The 21112-nt window shown below is 35.0% G+C and overlaps 1 protein-coding gene across 1 annotated transcript in view; it reads right to left on the bottom strand.

Moving 5' to 3' along the window:
- Nucleotides 1–4715: 4715 nt before the first annotated feature.
- Nucleotides 4716–21112, bottom strand: part of Naprt (nicotinate phosphoribosyltransferase) — a 144135-nt gene continuing 127738 nt past the window's right edge. Inside the window, 3 exon segments of the mRNA XM_069815833.1 lie at nt 4716–8286; nt 17693–17821; nt 19885–20021. Coding sequence (XP_069671934.1) covers nt 8209–8286; nt 17693–17821; nt 19885–20021 — 344 coding nt within the window. The 3' untranslated portion in view covers nt 4716–8208.

Raw genomic sequence — 21112 nt, 5'->3', positions numbered from 1 at the left:
AGCCCAAGCGGGAATTGAACTCGTCCTCAAGCGCAACTCTGGATCAGCAAGCAAGTGCCTTAGCCAACTGAGCCATGCTGGTGGCCTACAAATACATATTAATAATGCGACTAAACTAATATTAGAACACTTAGAAGCAAAGTTTCTTGGTATTTTAATTATATTCACTCCGCACCTTTCATATACTATACTTTTTCTGTGCATAGGCCTAAGCTAAGAGTTCATTACTGAATTCTCTTTCAATCTCATAACTATGCAGTTTTTTGTTCTGCAATCAGACACTTAGTAAATGGAATATAAATCTCTGCTAGTAACTACTAAAATTTATAGGCACATCTACTTTGACCAGTAATAAATATAGTCTAACACCCAAAACTCACCTGCAGCTAAACATATTTATCTTTACAAAAGAAAGCCTTAAGAATAATAACATGCATGCATAAAATTACATCCTATAGATTTTTCAAAATTTAGAAATCTTGACCTTACCTTGTCAGTACGTTCTTTCTTTGATGTCGTCTTGAGCAAAAAAAAAAAAGTTCACTGTTAATTTATTAGTCTTCAATACACTGCCTATTATCTTAAAGTTTTAAAGAGCCAAAAGAAAAAGTTAAGAGCTCATTTAACATTTCTCCATATTCATACTGTACCTTCTATTCTAGATCATAGCTTCTATTCAACTTATCAATTAATCTACTTATTTTGTGTTAACAATAATTATATATTATATTAGTATAAAAATGTTTTACTTGTTCCACATTTTGAAGTTGAAGTACTGATGTAAAACATATAGAATATAATAAATGTAATGTAATGTAAACAATTTCAATTCACAAATAAGGAAAATGATCTGTGGCTTATCGAAAAATTCGATCCTCCATAGTCATGTTTAGCATCCTGTTACTCATTAATAAGTCAACTCATACAAGTCGTATCTCACATTACACTGATTAATATCAAGCTTAGGATACAAATCAGTGAAATATTTTAAAATATATCATTTAATAAAAGAAAAAGAAGAAAAAAAAAAAGGAATTTAGCAATTGTTCCATGAAGCTTACATCACGATGCTTTGCAAATATGTTGGGGCTAACGCAATGCCACAGAGAACTGTGTATCTTGATCAAATTTTGCTAAACTGAATACCTTAAAAAAATAAATAAATAAATAAATTAAATAAAAAAATTTTTGCTGGTGTTGCCACTCGGTGATAGAATGAACAGCTTCTCATGTGTGTCTGTATCTTCTGAATGGATAGATGGTTTAGAACCCACGTACTTCATCCTTACAAACAGAAATTACCAAGTCTTTGAATGCAGAGTATTATCAATAGTCAGTATAGACGGAGCTCTGTTTCTATCAACAACTTAACGCCAAAACTATAACTTCGATGTCCATGCCCGAAACTGAGTTCATATTCCACTAAGTCAAAGTGGAAGTTGTGATAGGTTTCACACAGGTTTTTCTGTTCTTGAATTTCGAGAAAACTGGGGCATATGAGGGTGGCATAAACTGCCACAATGGCTCAGAGCTCGAGCTTATAAGCCAGTGGCTCAGGTGCAAATTCTGGTTGATCCAACCTGAATTTATAACTTGTGTTTAACAAACCCTTGGTCCAGACAACGTAAGGATTTTCCCCAGGTACTCCGGTTACAATGTAACATCCTAACATTTCTGAATCATTCATTTTGAGTGTAATGTAGACTCACTGTCTGTGGTCCAATCTGGATAGTCTCTGATGTAGTAACACAGTATAGTATATATAGTCACGAAGCTTGAGTTGTGAGGGTGCTTGGAACAAAAGACTGTGCCAGTACTATTTCACATTGTCTGTAATGAGGCAATATTAGCGATCCTAGTGGTCAGCAGCTATCTATGGATGCATATTTACTACGTATTGAGCTTCGTGACTGTTATAGTAGTCTTGGCACTAGTGACATCTATGAGCCATCGTGAATAATGTAAAGCTGAGGGCCTGCCACGGCACACACACTTGAGTGGCATGTACACCCCCCCCCCCACACACCCAATAATAAAATATTTTAAACAAAGAAATGTGTACTGAAGTTACATGATTCATTCCTTTATGAAAAACTGCATGCATGAAATTTTTGTGCACGTGAGTACTATCTCAATATAACTGTTTTAACATAGTGTTACAATAGCAACACAGCGTTATTTATAGACTATTTACTATTTTTGATGTAGAATTTATTTCAAAGTCTATCATCTGTACCTTAGTTCACAATATTTTCAGCAGTGTTTATGAGAAGTTACGAGAAATGGAGAAAATTGTGTTCCATGAAGTCATTAGATACAGAATACTTTCCTTAAAAATTCAACATCTTCAACCATAAATCTCAGATATAACAGTAAGCATGGTAAACACAAGTAACTCCACTTAGCAAAGCCATTTTTCTAAGAGATATTTGTAAATTGCCTCCACTGGTAAGTTGTCCCTAGAATTTATTTTAAATGACAGGTGGTCAGCTCACAATTTTTCATATTCTTATATATATCTTTATTCTTTTGTAATGACTGAACTCAAAATCAAAGATTTTATAAACAAATTATTCACAGGAGGGAACATATACAGTAAAACCTCTCCTTACGGACACCCCCAAGATACGAACACTCCTCTATACAGACAGATTTTTATGTCACAACTGAAATAATATAGAAATAATGATGAATTTAACTCTCTTTTACGGACACTCTCAGACATGGACACGGACAGCTGTTTCACAGTCCTGAAGCTTGCTTTACCTCCTGACTGCGGAAAGAACTTGGATTTCAAGACCTAATGGGTTACAAAAATGGAAAATTTAATTTTGAGAACTGTGCAGAAATTCCTTAACATGAAAGAAGACAATAAGGGTCTCGTAGGCTACCACTAACTCAGCCGGCTACCCCTTGTTAGCTGGAAGCGGGTGGATAAACAAAGTCATAAAATTTAACCTGGCTGATGGGTCCAAAGTTCCCGCGATAGTGAAATTGTAATCGACACATGATAGGGTTAGTAGGATTACTCTCTTCACTTCAATCAGTTGTTCTGTTTCGAGAGACATGGCACCTGAACGTAAAGGTTAATTTGAAAACTGTAAATTACAGTACTGCATAACTGTAGACCTAGAATAAAATTGCATGGCACAGACTGTATTTTCCTTTTTCGGTCTTATCTACTGTAGTTCAAAGTTGCAGAGAATTTACTATAGTATACTGTATTTAGAATTAAACTATAGTAATACATTTCATTTAAAGTGTTAAGAGATACATAATGCATATTATGAATATACTGTTAGATTGGGGAGCCTCCCTCCCAATAAAGGACATCTCCCAGATGCGGACAGATTGTTACGTCCCTTTGATGTCCGTATTTTTATTTTTTTTATTTTATTGGGTTATTTTACGACGCTGTATCAACACCTAGGTTATTTAGCGTCTGAATATGAAGGTGATAATGCCGGTGAAATGAGTCCGGGGTCCAGCACCGAAAGTTACCCAGCATTTGCTCGTATTGGGTTGAGGGAAAACCCCGGAAAAAATCTCAACCAGGTAACTTGCCCAGACTGGGAATCGAACCCGGGCCACCTGGTTTCGCAGCCAGACGTGCTGACTGTTACTCCACAGATGTGGACTTGATGTCTGTAAATGAGAGGTTTCACTGTATTACCTTATTTCATAAACAGAAATTATACCAATGTTAAATCCTTGAGCATTGGATAGGCTATGTGAATAAACTTCCTTAGGATACTGGTATGGGCTCACCATACTATTTCAAATTTCTGTGCAACAGGAAATGGACGATATATTTTGCTGGGAGTCCTCCATCAGGACAGGTATCATTTACTTTAACTGCTTCCAATGCAGACATTTCACAGGCTGGATGACAATCATGTGAACAAGAAACATTTGAGCTGAAATGCCAATGTAATCTTGTTCACTTATTTTTATTCAGGAATGTGCAGAAATGTGTACAAAGTTTATTCAAAGGAATTCCTTTATTGTACTAGTAATTAAATATTTACATATTCTTCAATTTTATCAACTAGAGACTCCATATTGATCCATTTATAAAATAAATTACACAAAAATTATAAATCTTATTTCAAAACATTTGCTAACAAGCTAAAATTTTGTAAGCAATACTGAACTAAAGTGTAGGGAATATCACAAAGTAAGCAACGCACTTGTGCTATGAAGTTCAGTATTTCTTACAACACCGACTCTCGAATTAACACAATTTTTTTAAGTTTCAACGTTCACTCAAACTGAAAAGCCTTAATGGCAAAGATTGTAATAGGGATGTGCGTATTTAACAATTGGAACATATTCAATTAATACTACCTATTTGTGACCTCTCTTTATTCTGCATCATCTAATGTTAACCATCAAAAGCATTTTCAATATCTAACATTAGCCCACCATAAGATTTTTATCTTCACTGCGTATTTTTTAGGCATTTACTGAATTATTAACTTTACCAGTAACTACGAATTTTCGCGGAAATGATCAAGTCTGTCTTATAAAGATATTTTATTAAAAATATAGATTACCAAACTGATCTCTAACAATAAGGAATATTTTTAAGTACGAAGTTAGCACTTTTAATTTCATATATATAGTGGGGTTCACGTAAAATTAGTTCCTAAAAATCTAAAATTGTTGCCTTGTGCAAACTGCTAGCAGATATCACAAAAACAGACAAATTCACAAAATTTATTTATGGACCTAATATTAAAATGCATTTCCTCTATCTACTTGAAATTTATTGGTTTGACTACACAGTCAACCTAAAAATGTTTTTTGTTTGATCACATAAAATGAAAAGTACGAATTTCGAAGACCGAATACCACTTTAAAATAACCAAATACTCTTTATGTATTATTACTTCATTACTTATTAAAATTACCATAATTAATTATTAAGTACATTCAAATTTCAAGTAACACTTTCGTTTCATGAACACTCACAGCTTTTTTGAAGACAAACAATGCTGTCAACTTGAAAGTTAGAAAGTAACTGCCAGTTGTAGATCTGTCAGTACCGAAATTCGAAGTAAAGTTGGCAGAAGATAATTGAACCTAACAACTAGAAAATCACTATAATCCACTAACATATGTACTTAATGGAAAGTGGTGGAGGAAGGTCTCAACCCTTAGGATATAGAGTAAGAAGGACCGGACTTGTGAGAGCAAATATTACGCACATCCCTTGTAGTTATAAAAAATTATGATACTACTATTGATGTCAAGTTATGACTCATATATATTTATAATATAATCCTTTAAAAAAAAAAGCATGCTTAAAAGAATGAACTGTATACAAGATCATTATATAAACTATTATTACATGAACTACAAAAATAGAAGCTTTGAGACTATACCTTGCAATGACATACTTTGTTTTGATAGTGATAAGTGACGACATTTCTAGAAAATCCAAGTGACAGTGATATGCCTTACACTGTGCTCTTAATACTCTATGGGAAGTACCAACACCTTCCACAGCTTGTAACTACAAGATCACAAGACATTTCACTGAGTCTTTCAAATACTGACAGTCTGATTATTATTATTATTATTTGTGTACATGTTTACCCCTCATATATTTTCAAACTATTCTTTTGTAAAATACATCTCAATATACAATGTTACAAATCTGGAAGGGGGCAAATATATTCAATTATTAACTACCAATAACTATCTGTGCTTTAGATTTCTAAAAAACAATTCTTCACAACACCTCTATCAAGGCAAAATCTTCAGCCGTCGATTTATTAACATATTTAAGTAACATATCGTCGCTTTGGTAGTGAATGGTTCTATTCCACAGTGAGGAACTTTCGAGATAAAGTAATTTGAAATTTTTGTGCAATCAGAAAAATTGCATTGTTTAATATTATGAGAGTAAATTGGAAATTGAAATGAAGTTTATATTCTCATACATTTAAGAGAAATACTATACTGTGTTTCATGTAATTAAAATATATTAATTTCAAACTTATATTTTATAATGTGGCTTAGAACCTTTCACCATATTTAGGAATGAGGAATTAACTAACTTAAAATGATGAAAGGACATAACCCAAATCTGATAATATGAAACAAAAGTATTGTAGATGATGCTAAACAATGTATTTTATTTTAAAATTATCAATTACGAAAAAATCAGTGTATTAATCCTTTCTGGCCTCAATTTTTATTTGCAGCACAATACAAAAAACCATTCTAAGTTAGGTTCTGTTATCTTCTGTCCATCAGAGTGTCCTGGTGATTCTAAATTATCTTCAGAAGTTGTCTCTTTATCCTCCGATCATCGTCACTAATATCCCCAAATAATTCATCACTACTGTTTTCAAACTCTGGATTTATGTCAGTTTTACTAGAAGTTGATTTTGATAGCTCAATACACAAAAATTAATCAAATAGTGTTGCCACAAGTCCGAATTCCTAAGCTACCAGAAATTAAAAATAAAATAATTTAAACATTTTATGTGGTTTAAGTCTCTTTACAATTCACAACCTTTCGAGCATTTCTGTTCAAATGGAATTGTGAATGGATGTAAGACACTTACAGGCGGATTAAGACCCTTCACAATCGTACAAACATTCCAGCATTTTGCCTTCCAATGCAACTGTGAATGGATGTAAGACACTTAAGTCTATTCACAACTCAGGAATTGTGGTATAGGGCTTTTCACAAAATTCAAATATCTCTTTATTTTTTTTAAATTAATTGCATATTATCTTTAACTAATGTAAAATTTAGACTTCTTAGACTCCATAAATGGTTTTAAGTCAAAAATAAAAATTTTGTGGGTTGGGACCCTTCACCACCAAAGCGACGATATACAAATAACTTGAACTTTTCATGGCAATGTCATTCAATTTAAGTTTTCTTGTATGGTAAGCGAAATCACAGTAGATTAATAGTGTATTTTGAAACAGCTTGTTTCCAATAATTACATATCGCGTGAAGTAACAAGAAGAAAAGTAAGAAAGGGATAAATTCTTTCATTTTCGTAAACCACGTGATGTGAAATAATGAAGAAGAAAGCAAATGACGAGCAGGACATAGGAAATACAGCGAAATGCTTACTGCTACAAATCAGCAGCATTCTCGGTACATTCATAATCTCTTTCTTTGCTCTCACCCTATACATTTTCTATAAAGGAGGGAATTTTTTCCTATACAATACTTTAACTACTTGTATATTTTGCTACCACAACCATTTGAAAAATGTGTCAGCAGTCATATTTAAGATCCACTTAATGTTAACTATTATAGAAGCTTTTTTTTTCTTTACATAAACTCCCACTTTCACGATTTCGTTGGTAACAGTGATGTTGAGAAGAGGTAGCTTATGAAATATTAATTTTTATTTCACCATGATACATCTTATCATCCAACAAACTTAACTGAACATTTATTAAGAACATTTAGTGAACAATTTTCTTTCAGTTCTTCCTGAATTAATTTCAAAATATATCACTTCACAACTATCACATTAAAAATACACCAGGCGCAGAATGAAAGCTTTAAAAGCCATTCCATAGCCCCTGTCAGCTACATTGTGGCATACTCGTGGAAACAGATTTGAGATACATCGTAATTAGAACTGTACCATGGCTTAATGCTGCTCAGATTAACATATTTATAACAACACTGCAGTCTTCAAAAATTATTTGCAATTACAAACAAGAGTTGCACGTATCAGCACTCACAAAGTGCAGTAACTATCACTTTTTAATTACATGTAGTAGAATCTGAACAATAAATCTAAACTCTGAACTGAATCGATAAAATTCAAACTTGGCAGTACGAAATGAAACTTGTATGTATCACATGTAAATAAAAGTATTACGTTTGAGACGTAATTGGTGTTTTATTCCCAGTTATTAAACTACTTAAAATCAATTAAAAGCTTTCAATATCAAATACTATTCCTTCATTAACATAAGAAAACGACTTAGAAATTAATAAAATATACAACATTTTAAAATAGTACGAAAGAAAACCCTGCAGATAATGTCATCTCGTAACAACAGAAACAACCAGATGATTGATCTGCGAAACCCTCAACCAGTAGGCCAAGGAGTAGTAAGAATGTGGACTTTACGAGGAGATTCCACTTCCTTCTTCTTAATAAAGTAACACTTAAGACAGTCCCGGGTAGGTGTGATGTTGCACTGTAGGAGTTAGCCTCAGGACAGCTCGCCGATGGGCGCGTTCTGAAGCCACAGCTCATGGATGAAGTGGTACAGATTGTCGCTCACCGACACCTGGCAGCCAGGAGAATAATCACACTCAAACTGCACAGTAAAAACTTATCTATCAGCCTGCTACAGCCACTGTACCACCTTGGTTAGCCACTTCATTCAGAAATATTTACAAGTGTGCTGCTTCAGGTAATTTCATAATATGCAGACAAATGTTTTAAAAATCATCGTCATATTACAAAGTGAGGTCATGCAACAAAGAATTGGGGACGGTAGGAGAAGGGAGACAAGTTAAAAAGAGTAGAAAAAAAAAAGAATAGCGTAAAGAAGGAGAGGACAGGGGCAGTGTTGCCAATTCAACAGTTTTCCCGCTAAATCTAGCTTTTTTTTGGATAACCGTCTCGCGGGTAAAATTATATTATCCCGCTGAGTGGGAATACTAGCGGTTTTTAATCTTTAAAGTTTCTGAAATGAAATTCGTATTAGCATTAAAAGCGACCTTCATAATTACATTTAATTCGTTCAGTGTGTGTTTTGTGAAATAATGGATGTGTCAATGTAGTGATAATTCCATATTATATATGTTACCGTTAAAACCCGAAATCCGTCAAAACCAGTTTCAACTAGTAAAAACTAGTTTAAGTAAATAAAGATAGATAGAAAGTGAGTTTTCGTATGACCTAGAGTGAATGTCAGGTTAGGTTTGGTTTGTTTAGGTTTTTGTTTGGTAAACTGGTTTTGTTGGATTTTGGGTTTTAACGGTAACATATATAATGCAATAAGAATTTAAATATGTTGTGTCTTTTATAAAAGTGTTTAAAATTGCTTTATAGCGCCACATTGTGAATGATAAAAGTGTGCAATATTCATTACATTGGAGGACGGATGTCGTTACATTGGCGGGTGGATGCTCTATTTTGACCATTATTATTATTATTATTATTGAATAATAAGTATACATTAAAATGTAGAGATATTTGTTAGAAAATCGCGGGTTTACGAAAGCTATCTAGCGGGATTATACGAACAACTGTTGGCAACACTGGAGAGGGGCGAGGGAGAGAGAAGAATAGGAGGAAGGGGAAAGGAGAAAATATGTTGTGCCCAAGGATTATGATAAACATCATAACTTTGTTATGACCATAAGCAATATATTTTCACTTTATTTGAAAGTAATGTAATCGTAATTGTTAAAACATTCAGTTTAATCATCGAAGACAGGCTTCCTGTTGCGATTACAGACGTACATCTTAGCGAAGTCAGCTAGAAGTCGAAGTCCAGTCCTTGAACAAGACAGGAAATGTGTATGCTTGCATTTTAGCACAAAGCCATTCTTATGCAACAGCTGACATATAACGAAAAATACACAGATTGTCCAGCAATCATGTACAATTCGCGTCTCTCGCAAGACTTCTAATTGGTGATCATTTTGAATTCCGATTTTCTATTGGTTCAATCAAAAACAATCTTTGAATATTATGAGAGTTCCTGAAGTCTATATTGTTCCAAGTGGCTGCAAACCGGTATTTGTCGAATACAGGGGGGAGAGCCATTAATCCTTCCCATTGACGGCTTTAAGGAACCAACTTGGACAAATACCCAATGTCCCATCCCTACCTTCCCGTGGTGCAGCTGTTAGTAAGCATAATTTTACAAGCTGAACTAAAGGGAGGGGTACTCATCAATTAGCACTGGTCAGCTTGATGAGTTAATGACTGAATTTGGTATAATTTTCCTCTATTCAATACCTAATTCCCTCTTTACCCTTTCCTATCCAGTACTCTGACTGAACTCTTACTTTCTTCGACCCCGATGGCATTAGAGCATTCGAGGCCTAGGGGTTCATTTCCCTTTCCTTCCTCCTCTTTCTACTTTTCTGTTCCTAGTGCTGACCTGCTATGGCACTAAAATCGTCCTCCAGTGGCTTAAGGAGGGAAAGCTGGTGATCAACAAGATCTCCCAGCTAGGTCCAATGGACCCGTCGACCAACAGCAGGTGTGGTCCTCCAGACATTCTGGGGGTTGTGTGTGAATGAAGTACCACCAAAACGTTAAAATATGGTGTTCACTTAAATCGGCTACAACTTGCCATTTTCAATATCTTTGAAAAATATTGGAGTGCAAGAGGCCAAATGACTTTATTGTCAAATGTCTGGCAATAGAAAACAACAACTTATTGTTCCAAGTGCCAACAGGAAACGTCAATTCGAAATAATGGTTAAGAATTGAAAGTATGGTATTTGGTCAATGCAATACCGTCTTTTTAGAAGATTCACGGATAAAATAGCGTCACTCTGTTATGTCACAAGGGCGTGGTTCGAGAACTTATAAAATGGACATGAAACATCCAAACGGCGGTCATTGGTTCATTAGTCATTGGTCAAGACAGCAGTCATGCAATAGTGGTCGTAACTTCTCGACGTCCAGAAAGAAGGCAGAAAATGGCATCATCTCTGAATAGCACCAGGGTTCACACTAAAGTCAACTGTAAGTAAAATCAACAGTTCAATTCTTCTACTTCACATTTAATTAGTTCATTCTGATACTTTAAAATTAACAGCAATTTTGATACTTCATAAATAATCGTTCAATTTCAATATTCTATATTTATCTGTTCTAATTTGATGTCTTGTTAATAAACTTAGTAATAGTGAATATCTAAACTTGTGATTATTTCGAAAGCCTCCTATCCATAGGCAAGTGTAGTTTATAAATCATGGCAGAGAGTCAGGAAGTACAATGCAGTGTCTAATTCGTTTGTGTTGTCTTCATAAATTTGTTGCTATGCCAAAAAGGGCACAACAAAGCATTTTGGTTTTCGTACGTAGGATATAACTCGCGATTTTCTCAAAGATAAGCCATCTGCCCTTGTTGTGGGATGGGGCATGACAAATAGAAGGCAAAAGGTAGGGATAGGACGGGATGGAAAAGAGAAGAGAAGCGGAGAAAGAGAACAAAGCAGAACAAACGAGATGGGAGGGAAGGGGTAGACAGATCAGAAGAGAGAAGACAAGAGGGGAGGAAAGGAAAGAAGAAGAGAATACAGGGCAGGATAGAGGAAAGGATAGGGAACAGGAGAGAAAAACAGATGTACGGATACAGTAGGAAAGAGAGGGTGAAAGAAGAGACAATACACAGTAAAAGAGAAGCCTGGATAGAGAAAAAGGAGAGGGACAGAGGAGAAAAGAAAGTATAGAGGAAATGAGAGAGGACAGAATGAAGTGTAGAGGATGACGGAGAGAAGAAAGGGACAGGAGAAAAGGCAATAAACAAAACGAAAAAGGGAAGGAAATGCAAACAGTGAAAAAACTACAAAACAAGAGAGAAGCTAAGAAGAGAGTACACGTGAAGAGCAATTGAAGATTAGGTTAGGTTGACAAGGCAAGATAATACTTGTATGTGCAATAAAATGGAATGAAATAGCCAAACCAGGTAAAGCCAGAATATGAAACCTGTTGTGGTATATCATTTAGACATATTAACAGATACCATTACAAACCTGAAAGTATATTTTTTAAGGGAAATATATAGTTACATATCGATGTATGTCTTCATTATTAGCCAGTTTTAATAACACACTGGTCTTGTAAATCAACAATAAGGAAGATATATAAAAGCTTAAGAGGAGATATACAATTCTCTAATCATTAAGTATCAGAATTAATATTTCTTTAACATAGATTTCTCCTTATCAAAGTAATCAGCATAGGAAATGGAAACATTATGCATCTACATACAAATACGTAAAAAAAAAAACATGTTTTACATCAGATGTTTTTAAAATACTAACATTACAAATTATCTCCGAATGGAAGTGATTTGTTTTCACTTCAGGTGAACATTATTAAGATGCTCTGTGTTACAAGTTACAGACACAGAGTGGTTTCATATTATTTTTTTTTATTTATTTATTTATTTTTTTTTAATCCAATGCCACCAGGGTGTATTTTCGACATTTCTGGTCTTCTCTTCTGGCTGTGGCTTAGTTGTAACCCACTTCTGAGGTTGGGGCGCCTGGAAGGTGGAGTTACATTACCCCGATGATGTGATAGGTTGATTATGATAATGTGGTGCCAGGAGAGGTCTTAAATCTAAACTTAACCTAAATTCCAGACCATGGACGAACACAGGAATAATCCCCTTTAAGGAAAAATTCCTGTGCTCTAACCGGGAATCGAACCCAGGACCTCATGAACTATAGCCAGAAGCTCTGACCACTAGACCACAAATTATGAGAGCAGACTTAGGAGGTGATTCCTGGTTCTATGAACACGTGTAGAATTGCACAGTCAACGCCCAATACGAGTATTAGATGCACAACAGAATGAAGAACACCCTTCTGAATGCTTCGGCTTGTATCCAAACAGTGTTACAGGCAGCATCCACATGTTGTTCCAAAGTCAGCACATCAAGAAACCGGGTTAGCATACGATACTTTTAAAATGCCTTCACAAATAAAAATCAAGAGGGTTTAGGTCTGACGACCATGCAAAAGGACCTCTTCAACCAATCCACCTGCCAGGGAAAAACATAACTTGGAATAACTTTCACTTTCTATCTTAGAACAACTACATTTTGGGAATATATGTTCATAGGACCAGGAATCACCTCCAGAAGTTTGTCTCAATATTTTGGAACCACTCTGTATATAAATGAATTGGTTGTACACAACGAAAGCAAGAGGCCTGCCAAATTATTGAAATGGTAGCAGAGAAATATTCAAATAAGCAATGTACAAAAGCTTGCGTTAAAATAAGCCACAATGCTACGATAGAACTGATCAACTATAAAGTATATAAGAATTAAATGTGATGCTACAGGAAACACAGAAATTTCCAGGAACTAAAATTCTAACAAATAAATGACAATTATGACATCCAGGACTAATTATGAATTTACCAACTAGAACACCAACAATTCTTTTAAGTTTAATTAAATTGAGAAGAATTTGGGATAGACAATCACGCAACTGAATAAATCAGAGTGTTTATATATTTGAGCTGTGCTATAGGGAACTATAAAATGAATTAGATTTAGAAGAAAACTTACAAAAATACATGTGGTTTTATTAGAAAAAATTTTAATAAATCCATGTCTAAAGATGTTCAAATAAGGTTTCACAATATTCTCTCAAAACCAGCACTACTAAATGATAGTGGCTTTATGTAAACAAGATGAACGTTTAGAGGCAGCACAGTCGAGATTAATTAGATCTGTGGCAAATGTCAAATTGTACAAAATAAGAAAAGCACTGATATATAGGAGAAAAATGTAAATAACAGAAGACATCAAAGGTTGTCGAAACAATTGGCAAAAACACCTAAGGAGAATGTCCTTGGAAAGTCTAGTGAAATAGTTCCAAATGGTCTACTTTTGAACTCCCTTCTACTCACTTAGGATAGCCAATAGAAACTTAATTTTTCACTCACCTTCCAGCACCTCAAAGCAAATGAATACGGCGCTCATTTGTATTGTAAATACTTCCGCGTTTATCTACAGTAATCTCACTAGAGGCTTTGATTTATCTAGACAAAATCAAAACTCGAGTGGGATTTAATTGACTACTACACGATTAGAAGAAAGTATATAAAGATTAGAGGAAATAAAATATTCTAATATAATTAAATATTGACTTACTAAAATACTAAACAGTCTTGAAAATGTATTATTGTACCATTTCATCATTACAAATATTCTGCTTGATGACAGTAGTGTGTTATGATCAGTTGTTCTCTTGTTAGCAGTTGTGCCAACTATACAATCTTCATTGAACTCTATGGACAACTGCTAGTCAAGAAGGCTTTATTCATTCATTTTATTAAAACAATTGCATCATTCATTTTATTAAAACAATTGCATCAAGTTTTGCTTCCAACTTGGACGTTCATCCATGGAAACTAGTCAAATGATTAAGAAGGCTTTTGGGGATGATTCAATGACTGAAATCCAGACTTAGTTGTGGTACTGAAGCATCAAAGGTGGCCAGGAATCCACTAAAAGTGGTACATGTTCTGAAAGGCCTTCAACGAATAGAACACCTAAAAATGTTGAATTTGTGTAGACTGCAATCAACGAAAATCGGCAATTGACAGTGCGAGTATTAGAAGATGTTCTAAAGATTCCACAGACTATTATTTCAAACATTTTGACAGAGTCTAGAATCTTGGCATGAAATGTATGGCATAAAATTCATAAGAATATGCGAACTCATTCCTCATATCTTGAGCTCAACATTATACAACCTGGACTGACAGCTCCATATACCAGTAGTCCAGATTTAGCTCCCTATTACTTCTGGGCTCTCTTACTTACAAACGGCTTTTAAGGAACCCGGAGGTTCATTGCCGCCCTCACATAACCCTGCCATCGCTCCCTATCCTGAGCAAGATTAATCCAGTCTCTACCATCATATCCCACCTTCCTCAAATCTATTATATTAATATTATACTCCCATCTACGTCTATGTCTCGGCCTCCACAAAGATTTTTTTCCTTCCGGCCTCCCAACTAACACACTATATGCATTTCTGGATTCGCCCATACATGTTTCATGCCCTGCCCATCTGGCTTCTCTCCAAAATGAGGAGACTGCAAAGGAGTACAAAACGTAACAAGGCAGTTAAAGGCAATACCAAGGAATCATGTAGACCACTATTTCCAGAGTTAAAGCTAATGTCAGTTTACAAGCTATTCATTTACAGAACCTTGATATTCCTTAGATCCAACATAGATCTTTATCAGACTAGATCAGATATACATTCCTTCAACACTAGAAATAAAGATAAATTAGATTACACAAGGTGCAGATTGAGTGTGAGCTCAAATACCTGCTTTTTTAATGGCATAATAGTACATTATGCAACGAGCCTATAATGATAGTAATTAAGACGCGAGTATGTCTGTTTATGAAATGAGCGCGAGTTTCATAATTTTCATATGAGCGTCTTAATTACCATTATAGGCAAGTTTCACAAGACTTTTTATGCTCGACCATATTTCTAACTTGAAATTATTCAGAAGTATTCATTTTATTCGTATCTGACTGAAGAGCGTAAGTGACCTTGTGCATAGCTCGTAAATTGTGAGATGTGCGCAGACGCGAAAGTATTGATTTTTTCCGAGGATCAATAATGTCATTGACCTTGATATAAAACTAGAGAATAACATGAACTAATTTTGATATAACCTGGAAATTGATTTAGAATTGAAAAACGAGATGACAAATTGAATTTATTTGATTATTTACAATTAATGCTATTTATTATAGTAACAGAACATAACCTTCTGCGACAGTATTGGATTTCCAGCCTCTGTGACGTTTCCCTCGTTGTCTTTCGATTGCATATCCGAGAATAATCGAAAACCTGAACTTTAATGAGTAGGTGTACTTTAATGGCATGCATTAAAGGACTGCTACCAGGTGTATAATTACTACATTTCGGCATGGTCGAGCATAAATATATTTAATAAGCTACCATTGGAGGTGAGAAAGTTATCAATAAATAGGTTTAAGTCCTGCATACATAGATGGTTGCTGAACAGACCTTTCTATTCAGTGAATGAATTCATGGAGTGTGATGTAAATATTGTATTTTTAGAAATGTAACCCTTTCTTTATATTTTAATTTGTCTCTTTGTATTTTAATTATACCTTTTGTCCTTATATACGTAAATGTGTTAACCTACAGCATACTCTGTTTATCTCCCAGTGTTTGTTTTGTTTATTTCTCAGTGTTTGTTTATTTGACAATGTATGTTTATTTGCTTATAATTATTTGTTTACTTGTCTATATTTATTTGTGCTAAGTTTGTTTGTGTATGTGTGAGTGTATGTGTGCGTGTGTATATTATCGAACCTGACGATGTCATAGTCGTCAACAGATTCTGCAGTCCGGCTGTTAATATTATGAGACTTGAATGTAATATAGAGTTCCTGTGGATAGGTTACAAGCCTGTCGCACAGTAGTCCAGTGATAGGGATGCTCTTTGCTGGAACACCGTAAAAATGTGGACATATTGCAGGAACTCAAAATGGAACCTATAGTTAATTTTGTTCAACAATATCGACTTCAGTGGAAAAAACATGTCGAAAGGATGGATCGCACTAGATGGCCTAAACAGATTCTTACTTATGTACCACGAGGAAGGAGGAAATTGGGAAGACCACGAAAGCGCTGGCATGAGACCGTAACAGATCCTGTAGGGTCTAATACGTGAGGGATATGATGACGACGATGTCATATCCAGGCCTTGTACACTGGTTTCTGACAAATAAATATTATTATGATTGAATTACATAAGTTAGGTCAGATGCAACAGTGTTCATGAGTGAGATAGTTATATACAATAGAAGTAATATAATACAGTTATATGAACACTTTTTAATGATTGAATAAAATTAATAAAATCGGTTAAAAACCATACATGTTTCGGAGGAATGCACCTCCATCTTCAGTGGTAGTACCACGACGCTGGTACAGATGTTTGACAGCGTAACCTAGCTTAAGGAAGACTCTTTTTTTGGAGACGCATATCGTGGTACTGATTGGCCAAGTTTTCTTCACTAGTAACCATGATTAAATTACATAAGTTAGGTCAGATGCAACAGTGTTCATGAGTGAGATAGTTATATACAATAGAAGTAATATAATACACTTATATGAACACTTTTTAATGACTGAATAAAATTAATAAAATCGGTTAAAAACCATACATGTTTCGGAGGAATGCACCTCCATCTTCAGTGGTAGTACCACGACGCTGGTACAGATGTTCGACAGCGTAACATAGCTTAAGGAAGACTTTTTTTGGAGACGCATATCGTGGTACTGATTGGCCAAGTTTTCTTCACTAGTAACCATGATTAAATTACATAAGTTAGGTCAGATGCAACAGTGTTCCTTAAGCTACGTTACGCAGTCGAACATCTGTACCAGCATCGTGGTACTACCACTGAAGATGGAGGCGCATTCCTCCGAAACATGTATGGTTTTTAACCGATTTTAATAATTTTATTCAATCATTAAAAAGTGTTCATATAACTGACTATATTACTTCTATTGTATATAATTATTATTATTATTATTATTATTATTATTATTTTAAAAATTCTAAAATAAGATTGAAGACTGTTTTGTAAAGCGGAAAGACACTGGAATAAGTGTTTGAGGTCCCAAGGGGAATACTTTCAAGAATATAAGGTGGTGTTGTTCCATGTAGTCTGATTCTTTCTAAATATGAATGGATTGTACAGAACAAGAAACAAAATTTGGGCCACCGAATTTTCCAAGTTCCAGTTATAACATACTGTGTATGCTCAGTAAGCATGGGTCTGTACAAGCAATGCAGTGATAAGCTTGCAAATTTAAGCAACTACAAAAGTTGAAAACTCGGGACAGAACTGCTTGCACGTCATTCACATTACCGATGCAATGCAGTGCTTACTCAAGCTTCAAAACTATCATAAAATACCTTATATGGTGTGGGGTTAAGATTGCGCTTGTGGTCATTTCGCAAGCTTTCCAATGAGGTTTGAACTTTTTCGCGTATTTTTTCCAATCCTGGTAAGGGTCCACAGATTTTCCCATTCTGCCAGTAAACCTGGAAACAAAGGATGAAGTTACAGATCAATTAATATTCTGAGTCACAAGATAATGTTGCTAAGAAGAAAATCTATTATTTCTTGACAAGCTGATTATTTTATATAGTACAGAAGCACACACCGACTCAGTAGGAGTAAAACATTTCCTTGATAGTCAACCATCAAGCCCGTTAGAATTCACAGCTATGCATATTTGCCATGTGCATAGTTTTATTATAGTGTATCATGGAACAGTTAATGTGTTAGTTTCATTACAGCATATCAGGGGACAGATAATCAGCACAGAATGTAAGAAATATACAGAGACACAAAAACACACTCACAACACATCCTCAATATGTAACTAAATTTCAGAACACACACCCTATTTGACTCCACACTACCAAACACAAACGCATCCCCCAGCAAAACAACTGAAGAAACCGGAAGAAGCAAGCACCTCACTAGTTCTAATGATGATTGACACAAAGCTGAAACTAGTCAACTAGGTAATTTACCACTTATTTTTATTTTAACACATGAAAGTGGTTACTATAATTATATTTCTAAGTGATATAAGTGTTAAAAGTAAGGAATCAAGACGAAACAAATAATAATAATAATAATAATAATAATAATAATAATAATAATAATAATAATAATAATAATAATAATAATAATAATAATATTTTTATTACTAACAAGAAACAAACTGATAAGATATGGTCAACAGAAATTCTTCACTGGATTTCAAGGGATATCAAGAGACCAAGAAAGCAACCACAGTTGGGCAGATGAAATCAAAGTGTTACTGCAGCCTAATGGGAAAATAAGGCTTCAGGTAGGATGAATTGGAAGGAACTTGGGAGACATTCATCGTCCAGTGTACTGACAATGGTTGTTGTTTTTTGTTGTTGTTGTTGAAGAAGAAGAAGAAGAAGAAGAAGAATATGAGAGAGAAAAATAAAGATGAGGTAGTTACAGTAATAGTTATGGTAGAGGTGTTTATGAAAACATGGTAGTATAATAATTCTAGGATATACAAAATGAACTGTAATGTCATTAATTTCAGGTGATTGTTCTTTGATATATTTCAAACAAAAAAGTTTCATATAATTTTGCTCGTTTTTGCTTCCTTTTCGAGATAAAAACTGTTTTATACAAAACATTTTATAGCATATTTTGGGACAGCCATTGATTGAATTCGCAATATGTTCAGTCAATTTAAAAGAGCAGTGCATTATGATAATGATGATAGAGCGAATTTTAGTTTTGTCCTTTAAATGTGCAGAAATTTGATCCAAACAAATGTAACTTTTCGTTCTGCAGAGGAATTTTTCAATGTTACATTTGTTCAGATCAAATTTCTGCACATTTAAAGGACAAAACTAAAATTATTTCAGCAATTTATTATCATAATACACTGCTCTCTCAAACTGACTGAGCATATTGGGAATTAAATCAATGGCTTTCCCAAAATACGCTACGAAATGTTTCATATAAAACAATTTTTATGTTTGGGAGGGGGGAGGGAGATAAAAAGGCAAAATTGTGTGTGAATAAGCTTCAGGGTTTCTGCCACGTTGTCTTGGTGTTGGTATCAAGGTCACTCTTTCGGACCTTATGAGGGCCAATATTTAATATGAATACTCCCCTTCATACAGACCTCAACATGATTGGACAACGTAGGACCAATCAGATGCCAGAAGGAGAACCTACAACCTATCACCGCAAGTACTCCCCCATCGATACTATATATATATATATACGAGCTCACAGACTATTTCCTTATCCAACAACTGCTCTGAAGATGACCACAACACAGCTGTCGAAACGTCAGCCACCAACACCAAGACAACGCGGTAGAAGCCCTGAAGCTTATCCACAGACCATGTACACCAGCCGCAGAAGCCTACGCGAACACTTAAAATTATATTATATTTTTTGGTCTGAATTATCTCAAAGAATAATCCCCTGGAATTAATGACATTACTTACGGTTAACCCTGTATATTTATCATACACTTCAATTACAAATCATAATCTGTACTGAAACATCTAGCTGCTATATTCCAGGCACCAACCTTATAAAGTGGCTCCACTCTTGTTGGAATGACATATGCTCGCTTCGATTCCTGGAATGGGTGCCTGCACAGAACCTTCTGTCCAACCTGAGGTGCTGGCTCTATCGACCGCATCAATAAATCGATCAGTGCATGGCCTATGAAAAAGTGAAACATTGAATCAGATGTGAAACTATGACTTATTACAATATCACTCATACAATTACAAGCAGTCAATTCAAAATACTGCCATAACAGGTGTTGAAAACCTTGTCCCAAAACTAGAGACCTAAGAATCAATGTTTCAATTCAAATTGAATTACTCGTCACGCAGCTTTTCTATCAAAACTTCAAATATCCTGGCTATTCTCAATCTGTTCTTGTTCCAATATAGCAATATGTTTTGAATTCTCAAACTTACTAAACTGTAATAGCAACAGAGGCAGTGGCAGCAGTAATAATCATCTACAGTGCAGTCACATCACACAGAAAGATCCCAACCGCTGACTGCTTCATGCTTCAAGGTTGCGCGGGCCTGTATGTTACCAGTCGTCGCTACAGCTTAGTACAGTCTGAGATGTTAGTGATAGAATATGTGTGTGCTTGTGTACTTCTTTTAAATACATTTAGCATGTATTTCGGGACAGGTGGATGAAACTGGTGTACACAATGGAATGTAATGTCATTATGAAGCCCCTATCGTGCAATATGTCTGGAATGTTTTCACAGGTAATTTTATGTCTGAAACACTCTCCTAGACATCGAATTACAATTTTATACTGTCTAAAAAATACACATCCAAGAGCTGCACAAGTCTTGTACTTTTTGGAGGGATAATTTGCGTTTTAATTATCTTACCATGTAAAGTATTGTTTACTTCTTCATCAGTAAAATATATAGTGTCAACTATCTGACCACTTCAAGAATACAGAAGTAGTATTATATCTTTATTTAACATCCAGGAGAAATACATCTCTTAACGATCTTCTCACATGACTTTTTGACAGTTTACCGGAACTACATGCATCGACCACGACATTAAATGGCTTATCTTTGTATACACGTACTTTTACTTTAGGTCCAAATTTCCCTTTCGGTTAGTAAAAGCATATGCAGCCACTGGCGTGGCTCAGTCGGTTAAGGTGCTTGCCTGCCGGTCTGAAGTTGCACTCGGGCACGGGTTCGATCCCTGCTTGGACTGATTACTTGGTTAGGTTTTTTCCGAGGTTTTCCCCAACCGTAAGGTAAT

This window comes from Periplaneta americana, chromosome 2 (assembly GCF_040183065.1).
Source record: "Periplaneta americana isolate PAMFEO1 chromosome 2, P.americana_PAMFEO1_priV1, whole genome shotgun sequence".
NCBI lineage: Eukaryota > Metazoa > Arthropoda > Insecta > Blattodea > Blattidae > Periplaneta > Periplaneta americana.
The sequence above is the reverse complement of the archived record's forward strand: the minus strand, read 5'-3'. Positions and strand labels throughout refer to the sequence as shown.